This window comes from Salmo trutta, chromosome 10 (assembly GCF_901001165.1).
Source record: "Salmo trutta chromosome 10, fSalTru1.1, whole genome shotgun sequence".
Classification (NCBI taxonomy): domain Eukaryota; kingdom Metazoa; phylum Chordata; class Actinopteri; order Salmoniformes; family Salmonidae; genus Salmo; species Salmo trutta.
The window spans coordinates 17,231,781-17,256,886 of record NC_042966.1 but is presented as its reverse complement, the minus strand read 5'-3'; the positions used below and the strand labels follow the sequence as shown (position 1 = coordinate 17,256,886).

At 42.0% G+C, this 25,106-nt stretch overlaps 1 protein-coding gene across 2 annotated transcripts; it reads left to right on the top strand.

Moving 5' to 3' along the window:
• The first annotated feature begins 368 nt into the window (after positions 1-368).
• Positions 369-20,803, top strand: LOC115201231 (protein mono-ADP-ribosyltransferase PARP9). Of its 2 annotated transcripts, none has more exons than XM_029764680.1 (8): positions 369-504; positions 15,859-16,785; positions 16,968-17,189; positions 17,412-17,630; positions 17,872-17,947; positions 18,098-18,576; positions 18,681-18,840; positions 19,734-20,803. In XM_029764680.1, the coding sequence occupies exons 2-8, from the start codon at positions 15,898-15,900 to the stop codon at positions 20,036-20,038; spliced, it is 2,349 nt and encodes a 782-aa protein (XP_029620540.1). In that variant the 5' UTR covers positions 369-504; positions 15,859-15,897; the 3' UTR covers positions 20,039-20,803. The 2 variants fall into 2 exon arrangements, with proteins under 2 accessions (XP_029620540.1, XP_029620539.1); XM_029764679.1 differs by having other exon boundaries at positions 17,872-17,977.
• The last annotated feature ends 4,303 nt before the right edge of the window (positions 20,804-25,106 follow it).

The window sequence follows — 25,106 nt, the reverse complement described above, 5'->3', positions numbered from 1 at the left end:
ATATATATTTTTGGTTGCTAAAAATGTGGGGCTCAAAACAGGTGGGGCTCTGAATGACGGATAGCGGGTCGCCACTGCCAGTACCACATCCGTATAATATATATTTCCATAACGTGACTGCAAGAGACAGGTTGGAATGTCTGACTGGAATACGGGAATATGTTTGAATTTAGTGGGAAAATGCGGACATGATTGCGAGACGCAGGACAAAGGGCCAAAATTCGGGACTGTCCCGCACAATACGGAACATGTGGTCACCTTAGACCGCCAAAAAAAAATCGATATTACCAAAGTTTAGCATGTCTTTGCAGGGGGACTCTTATTTTGAAGAAAACAAATCCGCGATCCTGCTGCTAGGAGAACGGTAGGCACATTAGGTTTCGCATCCAAGACGGGGCGTGTTTAAATGTCATTTTACTGATCATTTCTTTCAGTTTTGAGCTTTGTCGACGACGACTAGATGCATTGAATTCCATATTTTTAAATATCCAGTCGACTCGTCAGGTGAGTAGACTACGTAGCTTTACTATTTCTTTGCTGGTTGGTTCGATTGTAAAAGTACAGCAGGTACGTTAGTTGTTGGGAGGGATACTGTCATCTGGAAACTGATTGTTAGATTTAGGTCTCTTTAAAGTTAGCCCGTTTCTGTATTGGGCTAGAGTGTGTTTTGGATGCGTGGCTGTTGTCCATTTATGGCGCGCGTGCAGGATGTTTAACATGAGGTGTAAGTGTGTCCCACAAGACCGACATTTGGAAAGTGTTTAAAACTGCTACACAGTGTGCGTTAGTAAATTTACTCTGGCTATCTACTCCGATTTCATGCGCTCTCATCCGAGTGTCAGAGCGCAGAATAACTGAGGAATTTACGAACTGGCAACATGTTGAATATGACCATGTCAGTGAACGTAATTAAATTGCCTGTAGCACGGGACCAGTCACCAACGCTCTAGATAACAGCCTAACCAGCTATGCTAAGGCGAGTAGAATGGTCAGAGTGCGGTGTTCTCATTGTCTGTGTCTGGAAGTAGCTGGCCAGTTAGCTTGGATGCCGTTGATGTCCGAATTTACGAACACACCCATATCATTTCTCAGGACTTAACCCGTATGTGAAAGCTAGGTGAATTGAAACAGAACTGTATTCCAAACAAATCTACCCATCCCCCGTGTCTTATTTCCTGTAACTTGGCAAAGATTCGCGCTTGAGCCTTTATCTTTCGGTTTTGGTCCGCCAGCTTCAAACAACTCCAAAACAAAATATTTTTGCTTGTTGAAAATATTTCACTGCGATTTAGATGATTCCCAGCACCAGTTAGTGCTTGTTTTCTCACAAACTGAATTTGAGCGAACAGTGTATAATTTCAGCAACCATGAAAACGTTTGAGTGCTCACTTTCCGACGAGATATAAAGTAAACTGGCACTGTGGTAAAGTTGAAACTTCTACGGTGGTTGGCATCCAATACATGTTGCATTACCGCCACCTACTAGATTGGAGTATAACTCCCTTATACTTTGCTCAAAAACATTAAATACAATCAACAAATACCATACTCACTAAATAATGTGTATAAATATATATTTTTTTTAACCCACCACCCTACTCCACTATTTCAATCTATTTAGTCCTACCTCAGGCCACCAGCCAGAAAGGATGGGACACCACCACTTAACACACCCTGTAACTTCTCAAATCAAATTGTATTTGTCACATGGGACGAATACAACAGGTATTTCTACAGTGAAATTCTTACTTACAAGTCCCAACAATGCTTTAAGAAGTTAACAACAAATAGTGTTAAGTATTCTGATGTCATAAGTACACTTTAGTCTGTTTGAGTATATCAGCATTCAGCAGGTAATATTCATATGTGCATTCATTATATTAATTATGACACTTCCTATCCAGGCATGCATCTGGATTACAATATGTGTTTACTTTATATATGGGCATTTCTCATGCTATACAGGTATGATTATAGGTTCCTTTAAAGCGTTTAATAATTTCATTACATTATTATTTCACAATATGCTACAAAAAAATTACTATACCCCCTAGCCAACAATGCTTTAAGAAGTTAAGAAAAAAATTGTGATAAGTATTCTGATTTCAAGTCTCGCACACCCAAATACCTCTGTAGCTGCCACCACAACCTCAATTTTCTGCGACTTACATTCCATTCCTGCAGTACAGTTAATAACCATTGCTATAAATGCTAAAAATCCAATCCCACTGAAACATATCACTTGTTGGCCTATCCCTCTGTACTGGTACAGATCTACTACTCACACCGCTCCTCTCACGAGCCTACCAGACAAGCTAAACTACTTCTATGCTCGCTTCGAGGCAAATAACACTGAAACATGCATGAAAGCACCAGCTGTTCCGGAACACTGTGTGAAAATGCTCTCCGCAGCCGATGTGAGTAAGCCCTCTTTGGGCTAGGGGGCAGTATTTTGACGTCTGGATGACAAACGTGCCCAAAGTAAACTGCCTGTTACTCAGGCCCAGAAGCTAGGTTATGCATATAATTAGATTTGGATAGAAAACACTCAAGTTTCTAAAACTGTTAAAATAATGTCTGTGAGTATAACAGAACTGATATGGCAGGCGAAAACCCGAGGACAAACCATCCAGAAAGAAAAAAATATTCAGCCCACCATTGATTCCAATGGCTGTCATTTTTAATATGAAGGGAAAACCTCCCAGATTGCAATTCCTAGGGCTTCCACTAGATGTCAACAGTCTTTAGAAAGAGTTTCAGGCGTGTTTTTGGAAAAATGAGGTAGAATTTGTAGTTTTTCTAAGTGGCTCCCATTTTGGCTGTAGTGTTTCTTACGCGTACTGGCGAATGCGCATACTTTGTTGTTTATCTCCGGTAATGACAATGACGATTCTCCATCTTACTTTTTATCATCTATTTACGTATTAGGGTACCTGACGTTTGATTATAAACGTTGTTTGACTTGTTTGGAGAAGTTTGTTGGTAACGTTTGGGATTCATTTAGTATGCATTTTGAAGGAGGGCAACCGGTGGATTATTGAATGAAGCGCGCCAGCTAAACTGAGTTTTTGGGGATATAAAGAATGACTTAATCGAACAAAACAACCATTTGTGATGTAGCTGGGACCTTTTGGAGGTCCAACAGAAGCTCTTCAAAGGTAAGTGATTTATTTGTATCGCTATTTCTGACTTTTGTGGCGCATCTGCCTGGTTGGAAAATGTTTTTAATGCTATTGTGTGCTGGGCGCTGTCCTCAGATAATCGCATGGTGTGCTTTCGCCGTAAAGCCTTTTTGAAATCTGACACAGTGGCTGGATTAACAAGAAGTTAAGCTTTTAACTGATATGAGACTTGTATTTTCATGTATGTTAAATATGACTATTTCTGTAATTTGAATTTCACGCTCTGCAATTTCACTGGAAGCTGGGCCGCCCCCAGATGGTAAGGGTAGATAACAAAACATGCGCCACGCTGATCCTCAACACAGGGGCCCCTCAGGGGTGCGTGCTCAGTCCGCTCCTGTACTCCCTGTTCACTCATGACTGCACGGCCAGGCACGACTCAAATACCATCATTAAGTTTGCAGACGACACAACAGTGGTAGGCGTGATCACCGAGGGGCCCCTGTGTTGAGGATCAGCGTGGCGCATGTTTTGTTATCTACCCTTACCATCTGGGGCCGGCCCAACTTCCGGTGAAATTGCAGAGCGTGAAATTCAAATTGCAACCGTTGCACGAATGTGCCTAACCATAAACATCAATGCCTTTCTTAACCTGTCTGGGAACGTGGGACGCAAGCGTCCCACCCCTGGTACACCCTATCAACAGCAGGTGAAATATCAAGGGCACCAAATTTGAAAACAATTAAATGTCATAATTCAAATTTTTCAAACATACAACTATCTTACACCCTTTGAAAGATAAACATCTTAATCTAACCACGTTGTCCGATTTCAAAAAGGCTTTACGGCGAAAGCATAAAGTTAGATTATGTTAGGACAGTACATTGAAAATAGCTGTGTGTAATGTTTTGTCAATGCAAAGACAGGCGTCACCAAAAGCAGAAAACCAGCTAAAATTATGCACTAACCTTTGACAATCTTAATCAGATGACACTCCTAGGACATTATGTTAGACAATACATGCATTTTTTCTTCCATCAAGTTCATATTTATATCCAAAAACAGCGTTTTACTATGGCGTTGATGTTGAGGAAATATTTTCCCTCCAATACCGCTAGTCAATCAGCACAACAAATTAAATAATTACTATTTGAAAACATTGGTAAAATATTATATTGTCATTCAAAGAATTATAGATTAACATCTCTTGAACGCAACCGCATTGCTAGATTTAAAAATAACTTTACTGGGAAATCACACTTTGCAATAATCTGAGTACTGCGCCCAGAAAAATAGGCTTTGCGATACAGACTAAGCGCCATGTTGGAGAGATCTAAAATCAAAAATACTATGTAAATAATCCCTTACCTTTGATTATCTTCATCAGAAGGCACTTCCAGGAATCCCAGGTCCATAACAAATGTAGTTTTGTTCGAAAAAGCTCATAATTTATGTCCAAAAAGCTCTGTGTTGTTAGCGCGTCCTATAGGCTACTCAAAAACATGAACGACGCCCGCCGGACTTGTCTTCATCAAAGAAAAAATTTTTTTACGTTCGTTCAAACATGTCAAACGTTGTATAGCATAAATCATTAGGGCCTTTTTCAATCAGAACTTCAATAATATTCAAGGCGGACGATTGCATTCTCTTTTAAAACGTATTGGAACGAGAGTACCCAAACATGCACTCGCGCGCCAGAGTCGTATCGGCCATCCGCTTATGACCAATGTTCCAAGTCTCTTGTTCGGTCAGTTTTCACAGTAGAAGACTCAAACCACTTTGTAAAGACTGGTGACATCTAGTGGAAGCCATAGTAAGTGCTCAATGATTAATAAGCCCCTGTGTGTTTCAATGGCATAGGCTTAAATGTAATTCAACACATCAGGTATCCACTTCCTGTCAGAATTTGTCTCAGGGTTTTGACTGCCATATGAGTTCTGTTATACTTAGACACCATTCAAACAGTTTTAGAAAATTCAGAGTGTTCTCTATCCAAATCTGTTAATAATATGCATATTCTAGCTTCTGAGTTGGTGTAGGAGGCAGTTAAAAATGGGCACATATTTTTTTCCAAATTCTCAATACTGCCCCCTATCCCCAACAGGTTTTAAAATCAATACACAGAAGTATATTTTTTTTAATCTGCATATTTAGTTCAAAGAAATTCATGTTTGCAGGCAATATTAACTAGGGAAATTGTGTCTTCTCTTGCGTCCATTGCACGCAGAGTCAGGGTATATGCAACAGTTTGGGCCGTCTGGCTCGTTGCGAACTAATATGCCAGAATTCTACATAATTATGTCATAACATTGAAGGTTGTGCAATGTAAAGGAAATATTTAGACTTAGGGTTGCCACCCGTTCGATAAAATATGGAACGGCTCCGTATTTCTCTGAAAAAATAAACGCTTTACTGTAATAGCTACTGAAAATTGGACAGTGCAGTTAGATTAACAAGAATTTAAGCTTTGGGAAATGTTCTTGTTACGTACAACCTCATGCTAATCACATTAACCTACGTTAGCTCAACCGTTCCGTGGAAGGGACACCGATCCCAAAGACATTTTTAGCGTGGCGCGCGCTGACCAGCAGAAACAAACAATTATCACAGCACCCAACTCTGTTTTCATCCACCTTGAAATCACAAATGGGTCAGCCAAAACGCAAGGGTCCACTTAAAAAAAAAAAAAAAAAGTCACTCCTTCACTCCACAGACTCCTCTTTATCCTGACTCTCGGTGCAAGCCTTGGGCTCCGAGAACTTCACCACACCTACCACCTCCCAATACTTCGCCCTCATTCACTTCCATTTCTCCTCCTCTCTTCGATCAGCTCAGTCTGCTTACACTTTCTACCGTTCTTCTTTGACAAACCATCTCCCTTTCGCTTCCTCTTTTCGATGTACAATGTAGCGAAATACTCCCCAAAATGTCTAGTTCGACCCACTCTGCTTTAAAAGTTGGAACAGTCAGTAGCTAATGGATACAACTGGAGATCAGGATCAAGGGAAAGATGAACAGCGCAAAGTACAGAGATCCTTGATGAAAACCTGCTCCAGATTACTCAGGACCCAGACTGTGGCAAAGGTTCACCTTCCAACAGGATAATGACCCTAAGCACACAGCCAAGACAATGCAGAAGTGGCTTCAGGACAAGTCTCTGAATGTCCTTGAGTGGCCCAGCCAGAGCCCGAACTTGAACCCGATCTAACAGCTCTGGATAGACCTGCAAATAGCTGTGCAGTGACGCTCCCCATCCAACCTGACAGAGTTTGAGAGGATCTGCTGAGAAAAATGGGAGAAACTCCCCATATACAATATTTTTTGCAAACATTTGTAAAAACCTGTTTTTGCTTTGTCATTATGGAGTATTGTGTGTAGACTGAAGGGGGGGGGACGACGACGACGACAATTTAATCAATTTTAGAATAAGGCCGTAACATAAAAAGGAGTCTAAATACTTTATTTCCGAATGCACTGTATGTGCTGTCTCAAGTAAATAAATGAAATAGCTCTAGTAGGCTAATCTTTTTGAGTGTGAACTGTGTAATTGTATTGGAATTACACACCCAGTTCAAATCACCATTCTGTTGCAGCCTACAAAGTTACAAGTATAGGCTAGTGAATTTGATTTTAAAATAATAATGGGGCCTATTTGTATAATTAGTAGGCCGACTCACACCTTTCATAATTTCCCCCCTAATGTTATTAGCCTACCTCCTCTTTCTCTCAGTTGCTTCATTCCTACTCACTTTCAACAGTTTTCTGAAATAAAGTTTAGTTGTCTTTAGCTTCCTGTCTAAGGACCTCCTTGAAAAATATATAGGACTAGAATTGGATGCAGAATGTTTTCACTTCTCTTTACGAAGATTGAATGGCTATGGGTCTGAATAAATAACTGAGTAGCCTAGCGCCATCACGTGTTAGCTCTTCTTTCAAACTACCCAGGAGTTCTATTGGCTGCTGTATTTAACATTCAGCAAACGAGCTTGCATCCCTCTTCGAATAGTCTCTTGGTATAAGAAATGCTGTAAAAAAAGTGTATACATACATACATACATACATACATACATACATACATACATACATACAGTATCTCACAAAAGTGAGTACACTCCTCACATTTTTGTAAATATTTTAGTCTATCTTTTCATGTGACAACACTGAAGAAATGACACTTTGATACAATGTAAAGTAGTGAGTGTACAGCTTGTATAACAATGTAAATTTGCTGTCCTCTCAAAATAACTCAACACACAGCCATTAATGTCTAAACCGCTGGCAACAAAAGTGAGTACACCCCTAAGTGAAAATGTCCAAATTGGGCCCAATTAGCCATTTTCCCTCCCCCGTGTCATGTGACTCGTTAGTGTTACAAGGTCTCAGGTGTGTTAAATTTGGTGTCATCGCTCTCACACTCCCTCATACTGACTGGTCACTGGAAGTTCAACATGGCACCTCATGGCAAAGAATTCTCTGAGGATCTGAAAAAAAGAATTGTTGCTCTACATAAAGATGGCCTGGGCTATAAGAAGAGCCAAGCCAAGACCCTGAAACTGAGCTGCAGCACGGTGGCCAAGACCATACAGCGGTTTAACAGGACAGGTTCCACTCAGAACAGGCCTCGCCATGGTCGACCAAAGAAGTTGAGTGCACATGATCAGCGTCATATCCAGAGGTTGTCTTTGGGAAATAGACGTATGAGTTCTGCCAGCATTGCTGCAGAGGTTGAAGGGGTGGGGGGTCAGCCTGTCAGTGCTCAGACCATACGCCGCACACTGCATCAAATTGGTCTGCATGGCTGTCGTCCCAGAAGGAAGCCTCTTCTAAAGTTGATGCACAAGAAAGCCCGCAAACAGTTTGCTGAAGACAAGCAGACTAAGGACATGGATTACTGGAACCATGTCCTGTGGTCTGATGAGACCAAGATCAACTTATTTGGTTCAGATGGTGTCAAGCGTGTGTGGCGTCAACCAGGTGAGGAGTACAAAGACAAGTGTGTCTTGCCTACAGTCAAGCATGGTGGTGGGAGTGTCATGGTCTGGGGCTGCATGAGTGCTGCCGGCACTGGGGAGCTACAGTTCATTGAGGGAACCATGAATGCCAACATGTACTGTGACATACTGAAGCAGAGCATGATCCCCTCCCTCCGGAGACTGGGCCGCAGGGCAGTATTCCAACATGATAAAGACCCCAAACACACCTCCAAGACAACCACTGCCTTGCTAAAGAAGCTGAGGGTAGAGGTGATGGACTGGCCAAGCATGTCTCCAGACCTAAACCCTAGTGAGCATCTGTGGGGCATCCTCAAACGGAAGGTGGAGGAGTGCAAGGTCTCTAACATCCACCAGCTCCGTGATGTCGTCATGGAGGAGTGGAAGAGGACTCCAGTGGCAACCTGTGAAGCTCTGGTGAACTCCATGCCCAAGAGGGTTAAGGCAGTGCTGGAAAATGATGGTGGCCTCACAAAATATTGACACTTTGGGCCCAATTTGGATATTTTCACTGAGGGGTGTACTCACTTTTGTTGCCAGCTGTTTAGACATTAACGGCTGTGTGTTGTGTTATTTTGAGGGGACAGCAAATTTACACTGTTATACAAGCTGTACACTCACTGTACACTCACTACTAAATTACTCACGATAAACGTTCACAAAAAGCATAACAATTATTTTAAGAATTATAGACACAGAACTCCTCTATGCACTCGATATGTCCGATTTTAAAATAGCTTTTTGGTGAAAGCACATTTTGCAATATTCTAAGTAGATAGCCCGGCATCACAGGGCTAGCTATTTAGACACCCAGCAAGTTTAGCCTTCACCAAACTCCGATTTACTATTAGAAAAGTTTGATTACCTTTGGTGTTCTTCGTCAGAATGCACTCCCAGGACTTCTACTTCAATAACAAATGTTGGTTTGGTCCAAAATAATCCATAGTTATGTTCCAACAGCGGCGTTTTGTTCGTGCGTTCAAGACACTATCCCAATGGTAAATAAGGGTCACGCGCACGGCTCATTTCGTGACAAAAGATTTCTAAATATTTAATTACCGTACTTCGAAGCATGTCAACCGCTGTTTAAAATCAATTTTTATGCCATTTTTCTCGTAAAAAAGCGGTAATATTCCGACCGGGAATCTGCAATTAGGTAAACAGCCGAAAGAAAATACAGCACGGGGTCGACTCGGGCCCGCGCCTAATTCCTTTGTCCTCTGATCGGCCACTTGGCAAAGGCGATAATGTGTTTCAGCCAGAGGCTGCCTTGATATCGTTAAGCTTTTTCCCAGGCTCTCAGAGCCTATGGGAGCCGTAGGAAGTGTCACGTTACAGCTAAGATCCTCACTCTTCAATAAACAGAGACAAGAAGAACGACTTCTTGTCACACAGGCCACTTCCTGCATGAAATCTTCTCAGGTTTTTGCCTGCCATATGAGTTCTGTTATACTCACAGACACCATTCAAACAGTTTTAGAAACTTTAGGGTGTTTTCTATCCAAAGCCAATAATTATATGCATATTCTAGTTACTGGGCAGGAGTAGTAACCAGATTAAATCGGGTACGTTTTTTATCCGGCCGTGTAAATACTGCCCCCTAGCCCTAACAGGCTAAAGCTTAGTCGCAAATGGGTCTTCCAAATGGACAATGACCCCAAGCATACTTCCAAAGTTGTGGCAAAATGGCTTAAGGACAACAAAGTCAATGTATTGGAGTGGCCATCACAAAGCCCTGACCTCGATCCTATAGAAAATCTGTGGGCAGAACTGAAAAAGCGTGTGTGAGCAAGGATGCCTACAAACCTGACTCAGTTACACCAGCTCTGTCAGGAGGAATGGGCCAAAATTCACCCAACTTATTGTGGGAAGCTTATGGAAGGCTACCCGAAACGTTTGACCCAAGTTAAACAATTTAAAGGCAATGCTATCAAATACTAATTGAGTGTATGTAAACTTCTGACCCACTGGGAATGTGATGAAAGAAATAAAAGCTGAAATAAATCACTCTCTATTATTCTGACATTTCACATTCTTAGGATCACCACTTTATTTTAACTGACCTAAAACAGGGAATTTTTACTGGGATTCAATGTCAGGAATTGTGAAAAACTGAGTTGAAATGTATTTGGTTAAGGTGTATGTAAACTTCCGACTTCAACTGTATATGACCAGCACGCTATTCTAGTCTAATTTTTCCTGCATGGGACTCCAAGTGCTAAGGAGCGTTTTTTAAGGAGAGGCCAGCAGAGCACACGTGCTTGCATATTGCGCAAAAGACTGAGGCTATAAGTTTGTGGCTTAGTAAGCATAACCCATCATCAATTCGCTAAATATAAGGCTAATACTACATTGAATTTATTACCTGAGAGGTAGGACAGGACATATTTTATATAGGGCTGTATATCAATCTAAAACATTATCTATTTTGGATGCAATTTGAATGGAGTTGATAGAAAGACAGTGCTCTCGCACACACTGATTTTAAAGCAACGATAGGCTTATAAAACTCAGCAGCTGCAATCAATAAATAAATCTTTACAATTTAAAACATTTTGACCCCCTCCGAAAGCCAGATGTAGATGGGTAAATTAGACGCGCATTCTGTCTTTATATTACTGTAGCATAGGCTATGCTGCAGCAAATATAGGCCTTCCTGTCACAAGAGAAAAAAAAGTTACCATGAGACGGGCTGTCTGACCCCACCTTGAGAGTTGATTAATCATGCAGAGGCCATAGAGAAGCCAGATGTAGACATCGCATATAATTTAAAAGTTCCATTTCATGCCATACTGTTCATATAAGTAAATAAATCATTTATTATAATTTCCCAGTTTCTCGCAGTTACTTATCCCGGGAAAAGTGATTTTGGGTGGTAAATCTCGGTAATCAGGTTCCCGCCATTCAACCCTAATCTACACCCAGCGATATTTGTGCTTTACTCAAATGTAATATTAAATTCAATTTTGTTGAGCTTGTGAGTAATATTTACTATTGTATCTTTTTATTTACTTATTTAACCAGATCAGTCAAGTCAGTTTACTTTCAGTTTTGATTATAGCCTAGTCCTCAAGGTCGGTGTTGTTCCAGCAAAACGGCTTTCTGATGTCCCAATAAAGTATTGTTTTCATAATTATCAAATTAATTATTTTATTTATTTTATTTCACCTTTTATTTCACCTTTTATTTCACCTTTAATTTAACCAGGTAGGCAAGTTGAGAACAAGTTCTCATTTACAATTGCGACCTGGCCAAGATAAAGCAAAGCAGTTCGACAACATACAACAACACAGAGTTACACATGGAGTAAAACAAATATACAATCAATAATACAGTAGAAAAATATGTCTATATACAGTGTGAGCAAATGAGGTGAGATAAGGGAGGTAAAGGCAAAAAAGGCCATGGTGGCAAAGTAAATACAATATAGCAAGTAAAAACACTGGAATGGTAGATTTGTAGTAGAAGAAAGTGCAAAGTAGAAATATAAATAATGGTGTGCAAAGGAGAAAAATAAATTAAATAAATAAATACAGTAGGGGAAGAGGTAGTTGTTTGGGCTAAATTATAGATGGGCTATGTGCAGTGATCTGTGAGCTGCTCTGACAGCTGGTGCTTAAAGCTAGTGCGGGAGATAAGTGCTTCCAGTTTCAGATTTTTGTAGTTCGTTCCAGTCATTGGCAGCAGAGAACTGGAAGGAGAGACGGCCAAAGGAGGAATTGGCTTTGGGGGTGACCAGAGAGATATACCTGCTGGAGTGCATGCTACAGGTGGGTGCTGCTATGGTGACCAGTGAGCGGAGATAAGGCGGGACTTTACCTAGCAGGGTCTTGTAGATGACCTGGAGCCAGTGGGTTTGGCGACGATTATGAAGTGAAGGCCAGCCAACGAGAGCGTTGGGATGGTCAGTTTTACGAGGGTATGTTTGGCAGCATGAGTGAAGGATGCTTTGTTGCAAAATAGGAAGCCAATTCTAGATTTAACTTTGGATTGGAGATGTTTGATGTGAGTCTGGAAGGAGAGTTTACAGTCTAACCAGACACCTAGGTATTTGTAGTTGTCCACATATTCTAAGTCAGAACCGTCCAGAGTAGTGATGCTGGACAGGCGTGCAGGTGCAGGCAGCGATCGGTTGAAGAGCATGCATTTAGTTTTACCTGCATTGAGGAGCAGTTGGAGGCCACGGAAGGAGAGTTGTATGGCATTGAAGCTCGTCTGGTGGTTAAGTGTCCAAAGAAGGGCCAGAAGTATACAGAATGGTGTCGTCTGCGTAGAGGTGGATCAGAGACTCACCAGCAGCAAGAGCGACATCATTGATGTATACAGAGAAAAGAGTTGGCTCAAGAATTGAACCCTGTGGCACCCCCATAGACTGCCAGAGGTCTGGACAACAGGCCCTCCGATTTGACACACTGAACTCTATCAGAGAAGTAGTAGGTGAACCAGGCGAGGCAATCATTTGAGAAACCAAGGCTATTGAGTCTGCCGATGAGGATGTGGTGAAAGCTTTGGCCAGGTCAATGAATACGGCAGCACAGTATTGTTTCTTATCGATGGCGGTTATGATATCGTTTAGGACCTTGAGCATGGCTGAGGTGCACCCATGACCAGCTCTGAAACCAGATTGCATAGCAGAGAAGGTGCGGTGGGATTCGAAATGGTCGGTAATCTGTTTGTTAACTTGGCTTTCGAAGACCTTAGAAAGGCAGGGTAGGATAGATATAGGTCTGTAGCAATTTGGGTCAAGAGTGTCCCCTCCTTTAAAGAGGGGGATGACAGCAGCTGCTTTCCAATCTATGGGAATCTCAGACGACACGATAGGTTGAACAGGCTAGTAAAAGGGGTTGCAATAATTTCGGCAGATAATTTTAGAAAGGGTCCAGATTGTCTAGCCTGGCTGATTTGTAGATCCAGATTTTGCAGCTCTTTCAGAACATCAGCTGAATGGATTTGGGAGAAGGAGAAATGGGGAAGGCTTGGGCGAGTAGCTGTGGGGGGTGCAGTGCTGTTGACTGCAGTAGGGGTAGCCAGGTGGAAAGCATCGCCAGCTGTAGAAAAATGCTTATTGAAATTCTCAATTATAGTGGGTTTACCGGTGGTGACAGTTTCCTATCCTCAGTGCAGTGGGCAGCTGGGAGGAGGTGTTCTTATTCTCCATGGACTTTACAATGTCCCAGAACTTTTTTGAGTTTGTGTTGCAGGAAGCAAATTTCTGCTTGAAAAAGCTAGCCTTGGCTTTTCTAACTGCCTGTGTATATTGGTTTCTAACTTCCCTGAAAAGTTGCATATCACTGGGGCTGTTCGATGCTAATGCAGAACGCCACAGGATGTTTTTGTGTTGGTTAAGGGCAGTCAGGTCTGGGGAGAACCAAGGGCTATATCAGTTCCTGGTTCTAAATTTCTTGAATGGGGCATGCTTATTTAAGATGGTGAACGAAGGCATTTGAAAAAAATAACCAGGCATCCTCTACTGACGGGATGAGGTCAATATCCTTCCAGGATACCAGGGCCAGGTCGATTAGAAAGGCTTGCTCGCTGAAATGTTTCAGGGAGTGTTTGACAGTGATGAGTGGAGGTCGTTTGACCGCTGACCCATTACGGATGCAGGCAGTGATCGCTGAGATCTTGGTTGAAAACAGCAGAGGTGTATTTAGAGGGCAAGTTGGTTAGGATGATATCTAAGAGGGTGCCCGTGTTTACGGCTTTGGTGTGGTACCTGGTGGGTTCATTAATAATTTGTGTGAGGTTGAGGGCGTCAAGCTTGAATTGTAGAATGGCTGGGGTGTTAAGCATGTCCCAGTTTAGGTCACCTAGTAGCACGAGCTCTGAAGATAGATGAGGGGCAATCAGTTCACATATGGTGTCCAGAGCACAGCTGGGGGCCGAGGGGGGTCTATAGCAGGCGGCAACGGTGAGAGACTTGTTTTTAGAAAGATGGATTTTTAAAAGTAGAAGTTCAAATTGTTTGGGTACAGACCTGGATAGTAGGACAGAACTCTGCAGGCTATCTCTGCGGTAGATTGCAACACCGCCCCCTTTGGCCGTTCTATCTTGTCTGTAAACGTTGTAGTTAGGGATGAAGATTTCAGAGTTTTTGGTGGACTTCCTAAGCCAGGATTCAGACACGGCTAGGACATCCGGGTTGGCAGAGTGTGCTAAAGCAGTGAATAAAACAAACTTAGGGAGGAGGCTTCTATTGTTAACATGCATGAAACCAAGGCTATTACAGAAGTCATCAAAAGAGAGCGCCTGGGGAATAGGAGTGGAGCTAGGCACAGCAGGGCCTGGATTCACCTCTACATCACCAGAGGAACAGAGAAGGATGAAGCTAAGGGTACGGCTAAAAGCTATAAGAATTGGTCGTCTGTGACGTCCAGAATAGAGAAAAAAAGGAGCAGAGTATGGTAGGATGTGAATACAGTGGAGGTGAACCTAGGCATTTGGTGATGATGAGAGAGATATGGTCTCTAGGAACATAATTGAAACCAGAAGATGTCATAGCATGTGTGGGTGGAGGAACTGAGAGGTTGGATAAGGTATAATGAGCAGGGCTAGAGGCTCTACAGTGAAATAAGCCAATAAACACTAACCAGAACAGCAATGGACAAGGCATATTGACATTAAGGAGAGGCATGCTTAGCCGAGTGATCAGAGGGTCCAGTGAGAATTAGACAGCTATCCGGGCCATAGGTAGCAAGCTGGTAGAAGATGGAGGAGGTCTGTTTTTAGCCACCTCGTGCGTTTCCGGTGGAAGATTAGAGGGGTTCCGTGTGGTAGGGGGGACCAGTCCAATTGGCAAAATAGTTATAGTGGCCCAAGAAAATAGTCCGATAGACCTATTCAGATAGCCGCAGATGGGCGTTCAGGTTACGTCGCGACGGAGGGGCCAGTTGGATAACTCCCTCGGGCAGATAACGTCGGTGGTCCAGTCGTGAAGACCCGATGGGACTCCGCATTGGCAGTAAAACGGGTCCGGATAGGTGATTGTAGCCCAGGAGAGGCTGATGGAAATCTTCAGCTGGCTAGCTCCGGAATAGCCCAGGAGTGGCTGATGGAACTCTTCAGCTGGCTAGCCCTGGAATAATTGATGTTAGCTCCGGGATCGACATTGCCAATAGTCACTCAGGTAGCAGCTAGCTAGCTGCAAGATCCAGGTGTAAATGTCCAGAGCCTGCGGTAGAAATCCGGGGATATGGAGAGAGAATAGGTCCGGTATGCTCTGCGCTGTACAAAAACTGGCGATAGCTTTTCGAGCTAATGGATAGCTGAGGACCGCTAACCGTGGCTAGCTGAACTCCAACGTTAGCCAGAGAACTGGCTAACCTCTGGCTAGCTTCTGTTGTGGATTTCAGATTTGAGGGAAATAATATATATATATTTTTTTTATTGGTGAGGCGGTTTGCAGGAGAGTGTTTTGAGGTTGAGTTTTGAGTTTTTAGAAAACAAATATGTAAAAAGATATAATAATAATAATAATAATAATAATAATAAGAAGAAGAAGTGATAACAGTTAGTTATTAGAACAACATGCACCTTGATAGGGTGTTGGTAATGTAAGCTAGGCCATGTGAATGATCTATGAATGGGGAAAAAAAATTCTATCAGGATTACATAATGTAGGCTATTACAAACAATAAAAACAAATATATATGAAAGCTTGTGTCATGTTCATAAGAAGCTCATTTGACTTGTGTAATGTATGCCTTAATTGCATATGACGTCTTACACTCAAATGTTTTCCTCAGTCCTCAGAACAACATTGGATACCCTGTTTTGTGTGAGCCATGGCCAAGTCAGAGAATTTCCCTCTGGAGGAGGAGATGGTGAGCATCCTGGGCCAATGTGGATCAGCTCTGACTTACGCCCTGCAAAGCAAGTTTGGATGCACTGCCGTGCTCCATGGTGTGGATGCTGCCAGTGCAGGACAGTCCAAGAAGCCTGAGATTAGGTTTTGTACCCTGCTGTCCAAGGGCCTCAAGGTGTCTGTATGGAGGGACGACCTTACCACTCACTGTGGCGTAGATGCTGTGGTCAACGCGGCCAATGAGTACCTCAAACATGGGGCAGGTCTCGCCAAGGCGCTTAGCGATGCCGGTGGCCCAGATATCCAGCGAGAGAGTGACCAGTACATAAAGGCCAACGGAAGGTTGTTAACGGGAGATGCCATCGTCGCCCCACCTGGATACCTTCCATGCAGGAAGATCATTCATGTCGTTGGTCCAAGCCTACCATACAACCCCCAAAAATATGATGTTGATATTGCCACACCAAAACTTGAAAAGGCTGTTAGAAACATTCTAGAGGAGATAAAGAAACATCATCTGAAGTCTGTTGCCATTCCTGCCATAAGTTCTGGCTTGTTCAACTTTCCCCTGCCACTCTGTGCAGACGTCATTGTTAAAACCCTGAAAAAGTACCATGATCACAATTACTCCGGAGCTCCTTTAGAGGTTCGCCTGGTCAATCACGATGACCTATCGGTCGGGGAGATGAAGAGAGCATGCTGTGAAATACTGGGGTCAACGGTTTCACACAGTCAACCAGCGGCAGCTTGGGGGCAGCCACCTAAAGCTTCATACAGTAAAGTTGTAAGTCACGGAAAAGGCTCAACTTCGATGAAAGTCAACAATGTCACTCTGAACCTCAAAAACGGATACATTGAGGCACAAAAGGTACAAATAATAGAAAATATAGCATAAAGGATAAATAATCAGAATTTAATGGTAGACATGACTGATGGAGGAATGTGTATGAATATTTGGCTTTGGTTCAGCATTTGGAACATATTTCCAAATATATGAAAAGCTTAACTGTTATTAACTGGTATTCTGTCTTGCTCATCTTTTATTGACAGACAAGCAGCATTGTGAACACAATTTCTTCCAACCTTGATTTGTCATACGGGGCAATATCCAAAGCAATTCTGGGAAAGGCTGGAAAAGGCATACAGGAGGAGATATCGAAATGCTACAACTACAACAAATACGGTGACGTTATTGAGACCACTGGACACAAATTATCATGCAGTTTCGTGTACCACACGATATGTCCTAACAAAAATCAAGCATCTGAAAAGGTAAATAAATACAAATAAGGCTTTAAGGTATTCAACTACACTAAAATGTACTGTTGAGATCAAACATAAAATAGTTATCCTACCTTGTTCCTAGCAATATGTTAAGGGTAGTATATCAAAGATCTAACTAAATTTTACTATGGCTCTAGTCCAGAAGTATAACATATAGAATAAAAAACAGGACAAGTCATTTGTAAGCTTTCTGTATTCTTGTCATGACAGATTCTTGGTGATGTTATCTCAAAGTGTCTGAACATGGCCCAAAAAAAAACGCTGTCATCAATCTCCTTCCCAGCCATTGGTACTGGTATGTTGGGCTTCAACAAGCAAGAGGTTGCCCAGATTATGGTGGACACAGCAGTGGAATTTGCCAAGCAAAACAATGGAACGTTCATGGATATCTATTATGTTATATATCCAACGGACACTGAGACATATAGGGTATGTGTATGATCAAAGTATTATCAGTCACTTTCATACTAATCCTTCGTGGCCTGGTAATAGTCCCACAGCTCTTTGACGATTTCACTCTTTTGAAGTTAAATTACTTAGCCGTTTTTGAACCGAAGAGTTGCGAATATGATACATTTCTAAACCAAAAGACTTCAGTTCTTTGCTGTCTTCTTATGACACCAGAGTTGATATAGTTACCAGTGATAGTTACCAGTGATCTTTTCCACAGGCTTTTGAAGACAAACTGAAATCTCTTCAAGGCGCAACACAATATTCTAGCTCCTTCAACAGTGCCTCTGCTCAAGGTGAGATCCCAGTCAAAAGAAGTAGAAGTGGTATGTTATTATCATTTGTGTGTTAACAGAACTCTTGATACAACATATTTATTACAACGGTTTTTGCACTATGCATGCAGTATTTTGGATTAAATTATTATTTTGTGTCTCGTCTGCAAGGATTTGAGCCCACAACTGGCTATTTTGACTCCAGAGATCCAAGGGAAAGTGCACAACCATATATCGAGTTCAGCAGTGCCTTTGATGAGACGTTGAGAGAGGCCAGATACTGGTATTTTTCTGTTTTCTACCCTGCCGTCAAGAATGTCTTCACCATTCGCAACAATTTCATCCAGCACTTTGGTCAACATGAGTTTGAAAAGCTGCTGACCTTTCAGACCAAGTTCAAAGTTTCCATTGAGGTGTTCTTTAAAGATGGTTGTGCCGGCGTGAACATCCATGGGGCTTCTAGAGATGTCACAGCTGCTGTATTAGAGGTGGAAGCCATGTGCTGCAAAGTCCAAGAGAATTTCGCAAAAGAAGAGGAGACTGACATGGGCCTGAGAACTTCCACCAGTTCCCCAAGGAAGCCTGTCAGCGAGAGCAGTTCTGACTATAGACAAAGACAGCGGAATTTTTCCGGGCTTAAAATTGTCAGGGTTAGTGTCTGCACAAGAAACAACAGATTTAACAATAAAGGTGCAATCTGTGATATTAACTGCCTGATAACCAATAAAATATGGTTATGGCAAATGTGTTACAGGTTGAGAAAGTGGAGAACAGTGCCCTGAAGCAGGTCTTCGAGCTTAAAAAGAAGCAGTTGGCGGTGTCTACCTCTCAGCGAATGTACCAGCGCCTGCCAGCACAATTCTGTGGTCTGCTCAACAGGGTGGGCTTCCAGAGGGAGTTTGCACCACCTGACGGTAAAAGAGAAGCCACATATTCATGGGTTGTACGTTGCGTCACAATATTGCACTGCGCCCAAATGCATATTCTGCTTAATGCATTCTCAATTGGAGCTGAACTTTGCCCACTAAAGGCAACATTGCCATCTATCTAATGTACATTTGACGACATCATAATGATGCCAAAGTTGTTTCCTACTAATAATGTGTCTACTTTAGCAATATCATTGTATTACCTGGCCGCTGTAGTGTAATTTAGGGGAAACAGTCACTAGCCCCTGTTCAGAATGACTGGGTACGACTTGACTTTTGGGCTCAACTATGGCTGAGGCGTCTGTAGAACTTTGATAACAATGGCATGCCGCAACCGATTGACGGAGGTGGAACCCTTGAATAAAAACAAATTACATTCTTTAGAATTACATTCTATTCATTCTAATGACATTCTATGTGTTCTGTTTTTATGGCGCCAGCACTGTGTTTGGAGAATAGCTCCGAAATAATTGTTGTCAAGCAATTCATTTAATGTATTACTGCAATATTTAACCTTTTGGTTGACCTAACCAAATTCACATAAAAATGTGTGTTGTTTATCTGTCACTCATTGAAAGCAAGTCTGAAGTGGTAGATATGTTCTATGTGTGCTATTTCTATGCTTCCCATTCTTAAGTTTAGTTTTTTGTCTTACTTTCAGCTTTGTACACCAGCTTCGAACAGCTGAAAATACAATATTTTTGGTTGTGGAAAATACATTTCAGTGGTTTCGATGATATAATGATTCTCTACACTATACTTGCTTGTTTTGTAAAACTGAAATTAGGCTAACTATTGAAATTTTTGCAACCAGGAAATTAAATGATTAATTTCATTTCACTTTAATTTCATTATTGATGTGTTACTTTCATCCATAGTGCAAAAGTACGGAGACGGGATCTACTTCAGTGACAGTGTGGATGGGGCAGAGAAGCAGTGGAAAGGCTTGGCAGACGAGGTGTACCTGTACTTCGTTGAGGCGCAAGTGCTGACAGGGAAGTCCGCACATGGCTCACCAGGTCTTATTGTGCCACCGGAGATCCCCAGTGGAGACCCGTTCACTCTGTATGACAGTGTGAGAGGAAGTATGGGCACCTGTGTCATCTTCAATGGTCACCAGGCCCTACCTGAATATCTGATCATCTGCCAAAAAAATCATGCCATGAGTTCTGATAAGAATTAAGTTGATAATGAGTGAAAAATTGACCTAAAAAGTAATTTTGTTTTAAAACCATATTGATCTTTAGTTTGTGCTCTACTGTAGACTATACAGGAAAACTGGATTTCCCACCAGGGGGAAATTAATTTGGTCATGTGCTTAAGACTGTACATGAAAACACAGAAACTACACAGAATTATACATTTTAAAGTGAAAGTGCAATATGCTGTATACTGGAGGGACCAACAGACTATTATACAGCCTAATGACTGTTGGAGTAAGAGTCCCTATATCTATCTGTTTTGATTTTCTTTCGAAGGAGTCTCTTTCCCCTTGTCCGGCTGCTGCTGCGACTGAGTTGAGAGTGAAGGGGATGTGTACTGTCCTGTAAAATGCCTTCAAGTTTTAGTTTTGTGCATAGGTTGGTGGCTGATTCTTGATCTATGCCAATTATCCTTCCCGCCGTCTTAATCAAGCGCTGAAGCTTGACTTGGTCTTGCACTCACATGTTTCCAAACACGCATGTCAGACCAAAGGACGGCGCACGCTGCAGGACAGATTTATAGGGTTGGTCTGGGTGGAGGGAAATTTAATTCAGACATGTTTACTTCACATTTATATGGTTTTAATTTGTAATGGTTTTGTTTCATTTTATGCTTCAGTATCTAAGCACTATGGTTTCAGTTTATAACCAACAAAATTAATGCAGTTTGAATAAATATTACAACATTTACAACCCATTGCTGAAATTGTCAGTATTATCAATAAAAATGACAATTGTTTGTTTTGTAATGAGTGCGTATTGTGATAGCATTATGTAAAAGTATAGCAACATGCTTTGGTAGACAGTAATTCACTTTTTATTACACTGAATGATACTGTTGCATAAAAAACAGAACTCTACACTAGCCATCAATGAACAAGGCAATAAGCTATTTTATTACCGTAAATTCTGGACTATAAGCCGCAACTTTTTTCCCAGGCTTTGAACCTCGCGGCTTAAACAATGACGTGGCTAATATATGGATTTTTCCCGCTTTCAATTTTTTTTTTTTTTTTTTAAACATTCTGTGACGTGCTCAGTTTTTTGGCGGCATGAAGCTTTCATTAGACCAATGAAATTGCCGAATGGGTTACGGTCAAACAACTTTTTTGTTTACTGTTTAAATTAAATCGAGCGCTCTCAAACTTCCCATCATTCTGATTATGGTAGTCATTTTGTCACCCTCATCATGGCAAAGACACGGAGAAATGCATATGATGCAGCTTTCAAGTTGAAGGCGATTGATCTGGCTGTTGGAAAAGGAAATAGAGCTGCTGCACGGGAGCTTGGTCTTAATGAGTCGATGATAAGACGTTGGAAACAGCAGCGTGAGGAATTGACTCAGTGCAAAAAGACAACTAACCGTGTTTCGTTAAAGCCTGTGTAAAGTTCATTTGTTTCAATGTACCGGTAGGCACCTGCGGCTTATAGACATGTGCGGCTTATTTATGTTCAAAATATATATATTTTTTAAATTCAGTGGGTGCGGCTTATATTCAGGTGCGCTTAATAGTCCGGAAATGACGGTAGATGTATGTAAAAAGGTTATGGTTCACAACATTCTGGCAATGAGCGACTTGGAAGGACTACAGAGTAGGATTTTGCCATGTTGCGTTAAACAATTAAATATACTGTAACTGCTTACATACTGATACTGTACTTCCACCTAGTACATCAATAATTAAAATATGATTTCAGTTTTAACCAAACTCCTTTTGCTTTCACTTGTTGTTATGGAATGTACACTGAACAAAAATGTAGATGCAATATGCAGCAATTTCAAAGATCTTACTGAGTTACAGATCCTATAAGGAAATCGGTAAATTGAAATGCATTCATTAGGCCCTAATCTATGGATTTCACATGACTGGGAATACATATGCATCTATTGGTCACAGACACCTTAAAAAAGGTGTGGATTGGAAAACCAGTCGGTATCTGGTGTGACCACCATTTGCCTCATGCCACGCTACATCTGCTTCGCATAGAGTTGATCAAGCTGTTGCTTGTGGAATGTTGTCCCACTCCTCTTCAATGGCTGTGCGAAGTTGCCGGATATTGGCGGGAACTGGAACACGCTGACCTACCTGTCGATCCAGAGCATCCCAAACATTATCAATGGGTGACAACTTGGACATGTTCACATTCCAAGAATGGGGTCGTGCATTATCGTGCTGAAACGTGATGGCGGCAGATGAATGGCACGACAATGGGCTTCAGGATGGCAAATCAAACGTTATTAGTCATATGCGCATGCTTAATTACGAGCTCTAACCGACAGTGCAGTTTAAAAAAATACGGATAAGAATAAGAGAGAAAAGTAACAAGTAATTAAAGAGCAGGGGTAAAAAATAACAATATATACAGGGGGATGCCGTCGTCACGGTATCTCTGGGCATTCAGATTTCAAAGTAATGGCTGGATTTCTATACAATTTGTTGTGCACAATCAAAACCCCAAGTGGAAGAAACCTATTGATTTGGTGATCACTTGACCTTTCCTCTAGCGTCAGTACAGGCCTTTTCATTTCCATTTTGTTTTCCTTTTTCCATTTCCACTTTTACAGCTGCTTATTTTCTAGTTGGTATGTATACTTAGTTAAAACATCTGCTGCTGATTTCATTATTTTGTTTGTTATATCATTCTATAGATGATGTGAATTTATTTTAATTGAAGAGGTTAATGTATATTTAAGTTATATTTATTTTAAGTTATTCATTAATGCTAAGAGAATTTTCCATTAGACTGTAAAAGATGGCATTTAGCATATTTCTTATGGAGGGTATCAGTCAAATAGTGAATTCCACTGTATACAGAATGTTGCATGCATGTCTGCACAGTGTTATATTTTCACACTGTCAGTAAATATCGTACAGTAAATATAGGACTACAAGAGAGTTGCAAGCCTGCAAAGGTAGAGTTATTTAAAGCTTTGAATGGGTCGATTGGGTTCTGGAGGTGTGTGGTTACAGCAATTGCGCAGGGTTGGTGTGTCCTATGGTGGTGGGGCCCAATGTGATATCTTTTCATGGGGCCCAAAATCCCTGGAGGGACCCCTGGCTGCAGAAGGACAAGAGGGAGCCATGAGCAAACGAGTTTTGAATTGTTTTGAAATAAAAGTGCTGAAAACAAATTGGCTCCCAATTTAAAAAGATAAAGAACAAGCAATGAGTTTTGGTGCAGGTAAAACCAACTGGGGCAAAAATATTGAATATTGTCAAAACTACATGATATATCATCAAAAATGATATCATGATATGTAACTATCGATCTCTTTCCCCCATCACTACGAGGGATGGAGGGAAATGGAGTGAGAGGCTAAGGTTCAATACAGGGTCGTGTTCAGATGGTGTAACAGTCTTGCTTCTGTCCCTTTCCTTGCCCCAACCTGGGCTCTAACCAGGAACCTTTCGCACTCAGCGACAATAGTCACCTACAAAGCATCTTTACCGATTGCTCCACAAAAGCCGAAACAACTACTTCAAAGTCTCAGAGCGAGTGATGTCACCGATTGAAACGCTACTTGCGCGCAGCGCTAACTAGCTAGCCATTTCACACCGGTTACGTCGGCACCAAACTGTAATTGTTTTTAAACAAAACTTGATGTCTTATTGGACAGGTAACCATAGACTTGGAACAGACGCTTGTTTTCTGCCCTGGTCCTGGAGAGCTACAGTTTTAGCAGGCTTTAGTTCCAGCCCAGCACTAATAGGCATGATTGATTAAACTAATCAACTCATCAAGATCTCGGTTAGCTGTTGTACACTTTGATCCAGAGCATCCCAAACATGCTCAATGGGTGACATGTCTGGTGAGTATGCAGGCCATGGAAGAACTGGGTTACTTTCAGCTTCCAGGAATTGTGTACTGATCCTTGCGACATGGGGCCGTGCATTATCATGCTGAAACATGAGGTGATGGCAGCGGATGAATGGCACGACAGTGGGCCTCAGGATCTCGTCACGGTATCTCTGTGCATTCAAAGTGCCATCGATAAAATGCAATTGTGTTTGTTGTCCGTAGCTTATGCCTGCCCATACCATAACCCCACCCCCACAATGGGGCACTGTTCACAACGTTGACATCAGCAAACAGGTCGCCCACACGACGCCATACACACAGTTTGCCATCTGCCCGGTACATTTGAAACTGGGATTCATCCGTGAAGCGCAGTCAGGTCAAGATAGCATCGAATAGTCCCTGTGATATGCAACTGTTCAGGGAAGTCAGGAACCAATACACACAGTCAGTCAGGAAAGCAAAGGCTAGCTTTATCAAACAGAAATTTGCATCCTGTATCTCTAACTCCAAAAAGTTTTGGGACACTGAAAATTCCATGGAGAACAAGAGCACCTCCTCCCAGCTGCCCACTGCACTGAGGCTAGGTGACACGGTCACCACTGATAAATCCATGATAATAGAACATTTCAATAAGCATTTCTCTATGGCTGGCCATGCTTTCCTCCTGGCTACCCCAACCCCGGCCAATAGCTCCGCACCCCTTGCAGCTACTTGCCTGAGCCTCCCCAGCTTCTTCACCCAAATCCAGATCGCAGATGTTCTGAAAGAGCTGAAAAACCTGGACCCGTACAAATCAGCTGGGCTAGACAATCTGGACCCTCTCTTTCTAAAATTATCCGCCGCCATTGTTGCAACCCCTATTACCAGTTAGTTCAACCTCTCTTTTGTTTAGTCCGAGATCCCTAAAGATTGGAAAGCTGCTGCGGTCATCCCCCTCTTCAAAGGGGGTGACACTCTAGACCCAAACTGTTACAGACCTATATCCATCCAACCCTGCCTTTCTAAAGTCTTTGAAAGTCAAGGTAATTAACAGATCACTGACCATTTCGAATCCCACCGTACCTTCTCCGCTGTGCAATCCGGTTTCTGAGCTGGTCACAGGTGCACTTCAGCCACGCTCAAGGTACTAAACGATATCATAACCGCCATCGATAAAAGACAGAATTGTGCAGCCATCTTCATCGACCTGGCCAAGGCTTTCAACTCTTGTCAATCCCCGTATTCTTATCGGCAGACTCAATAGCCTTG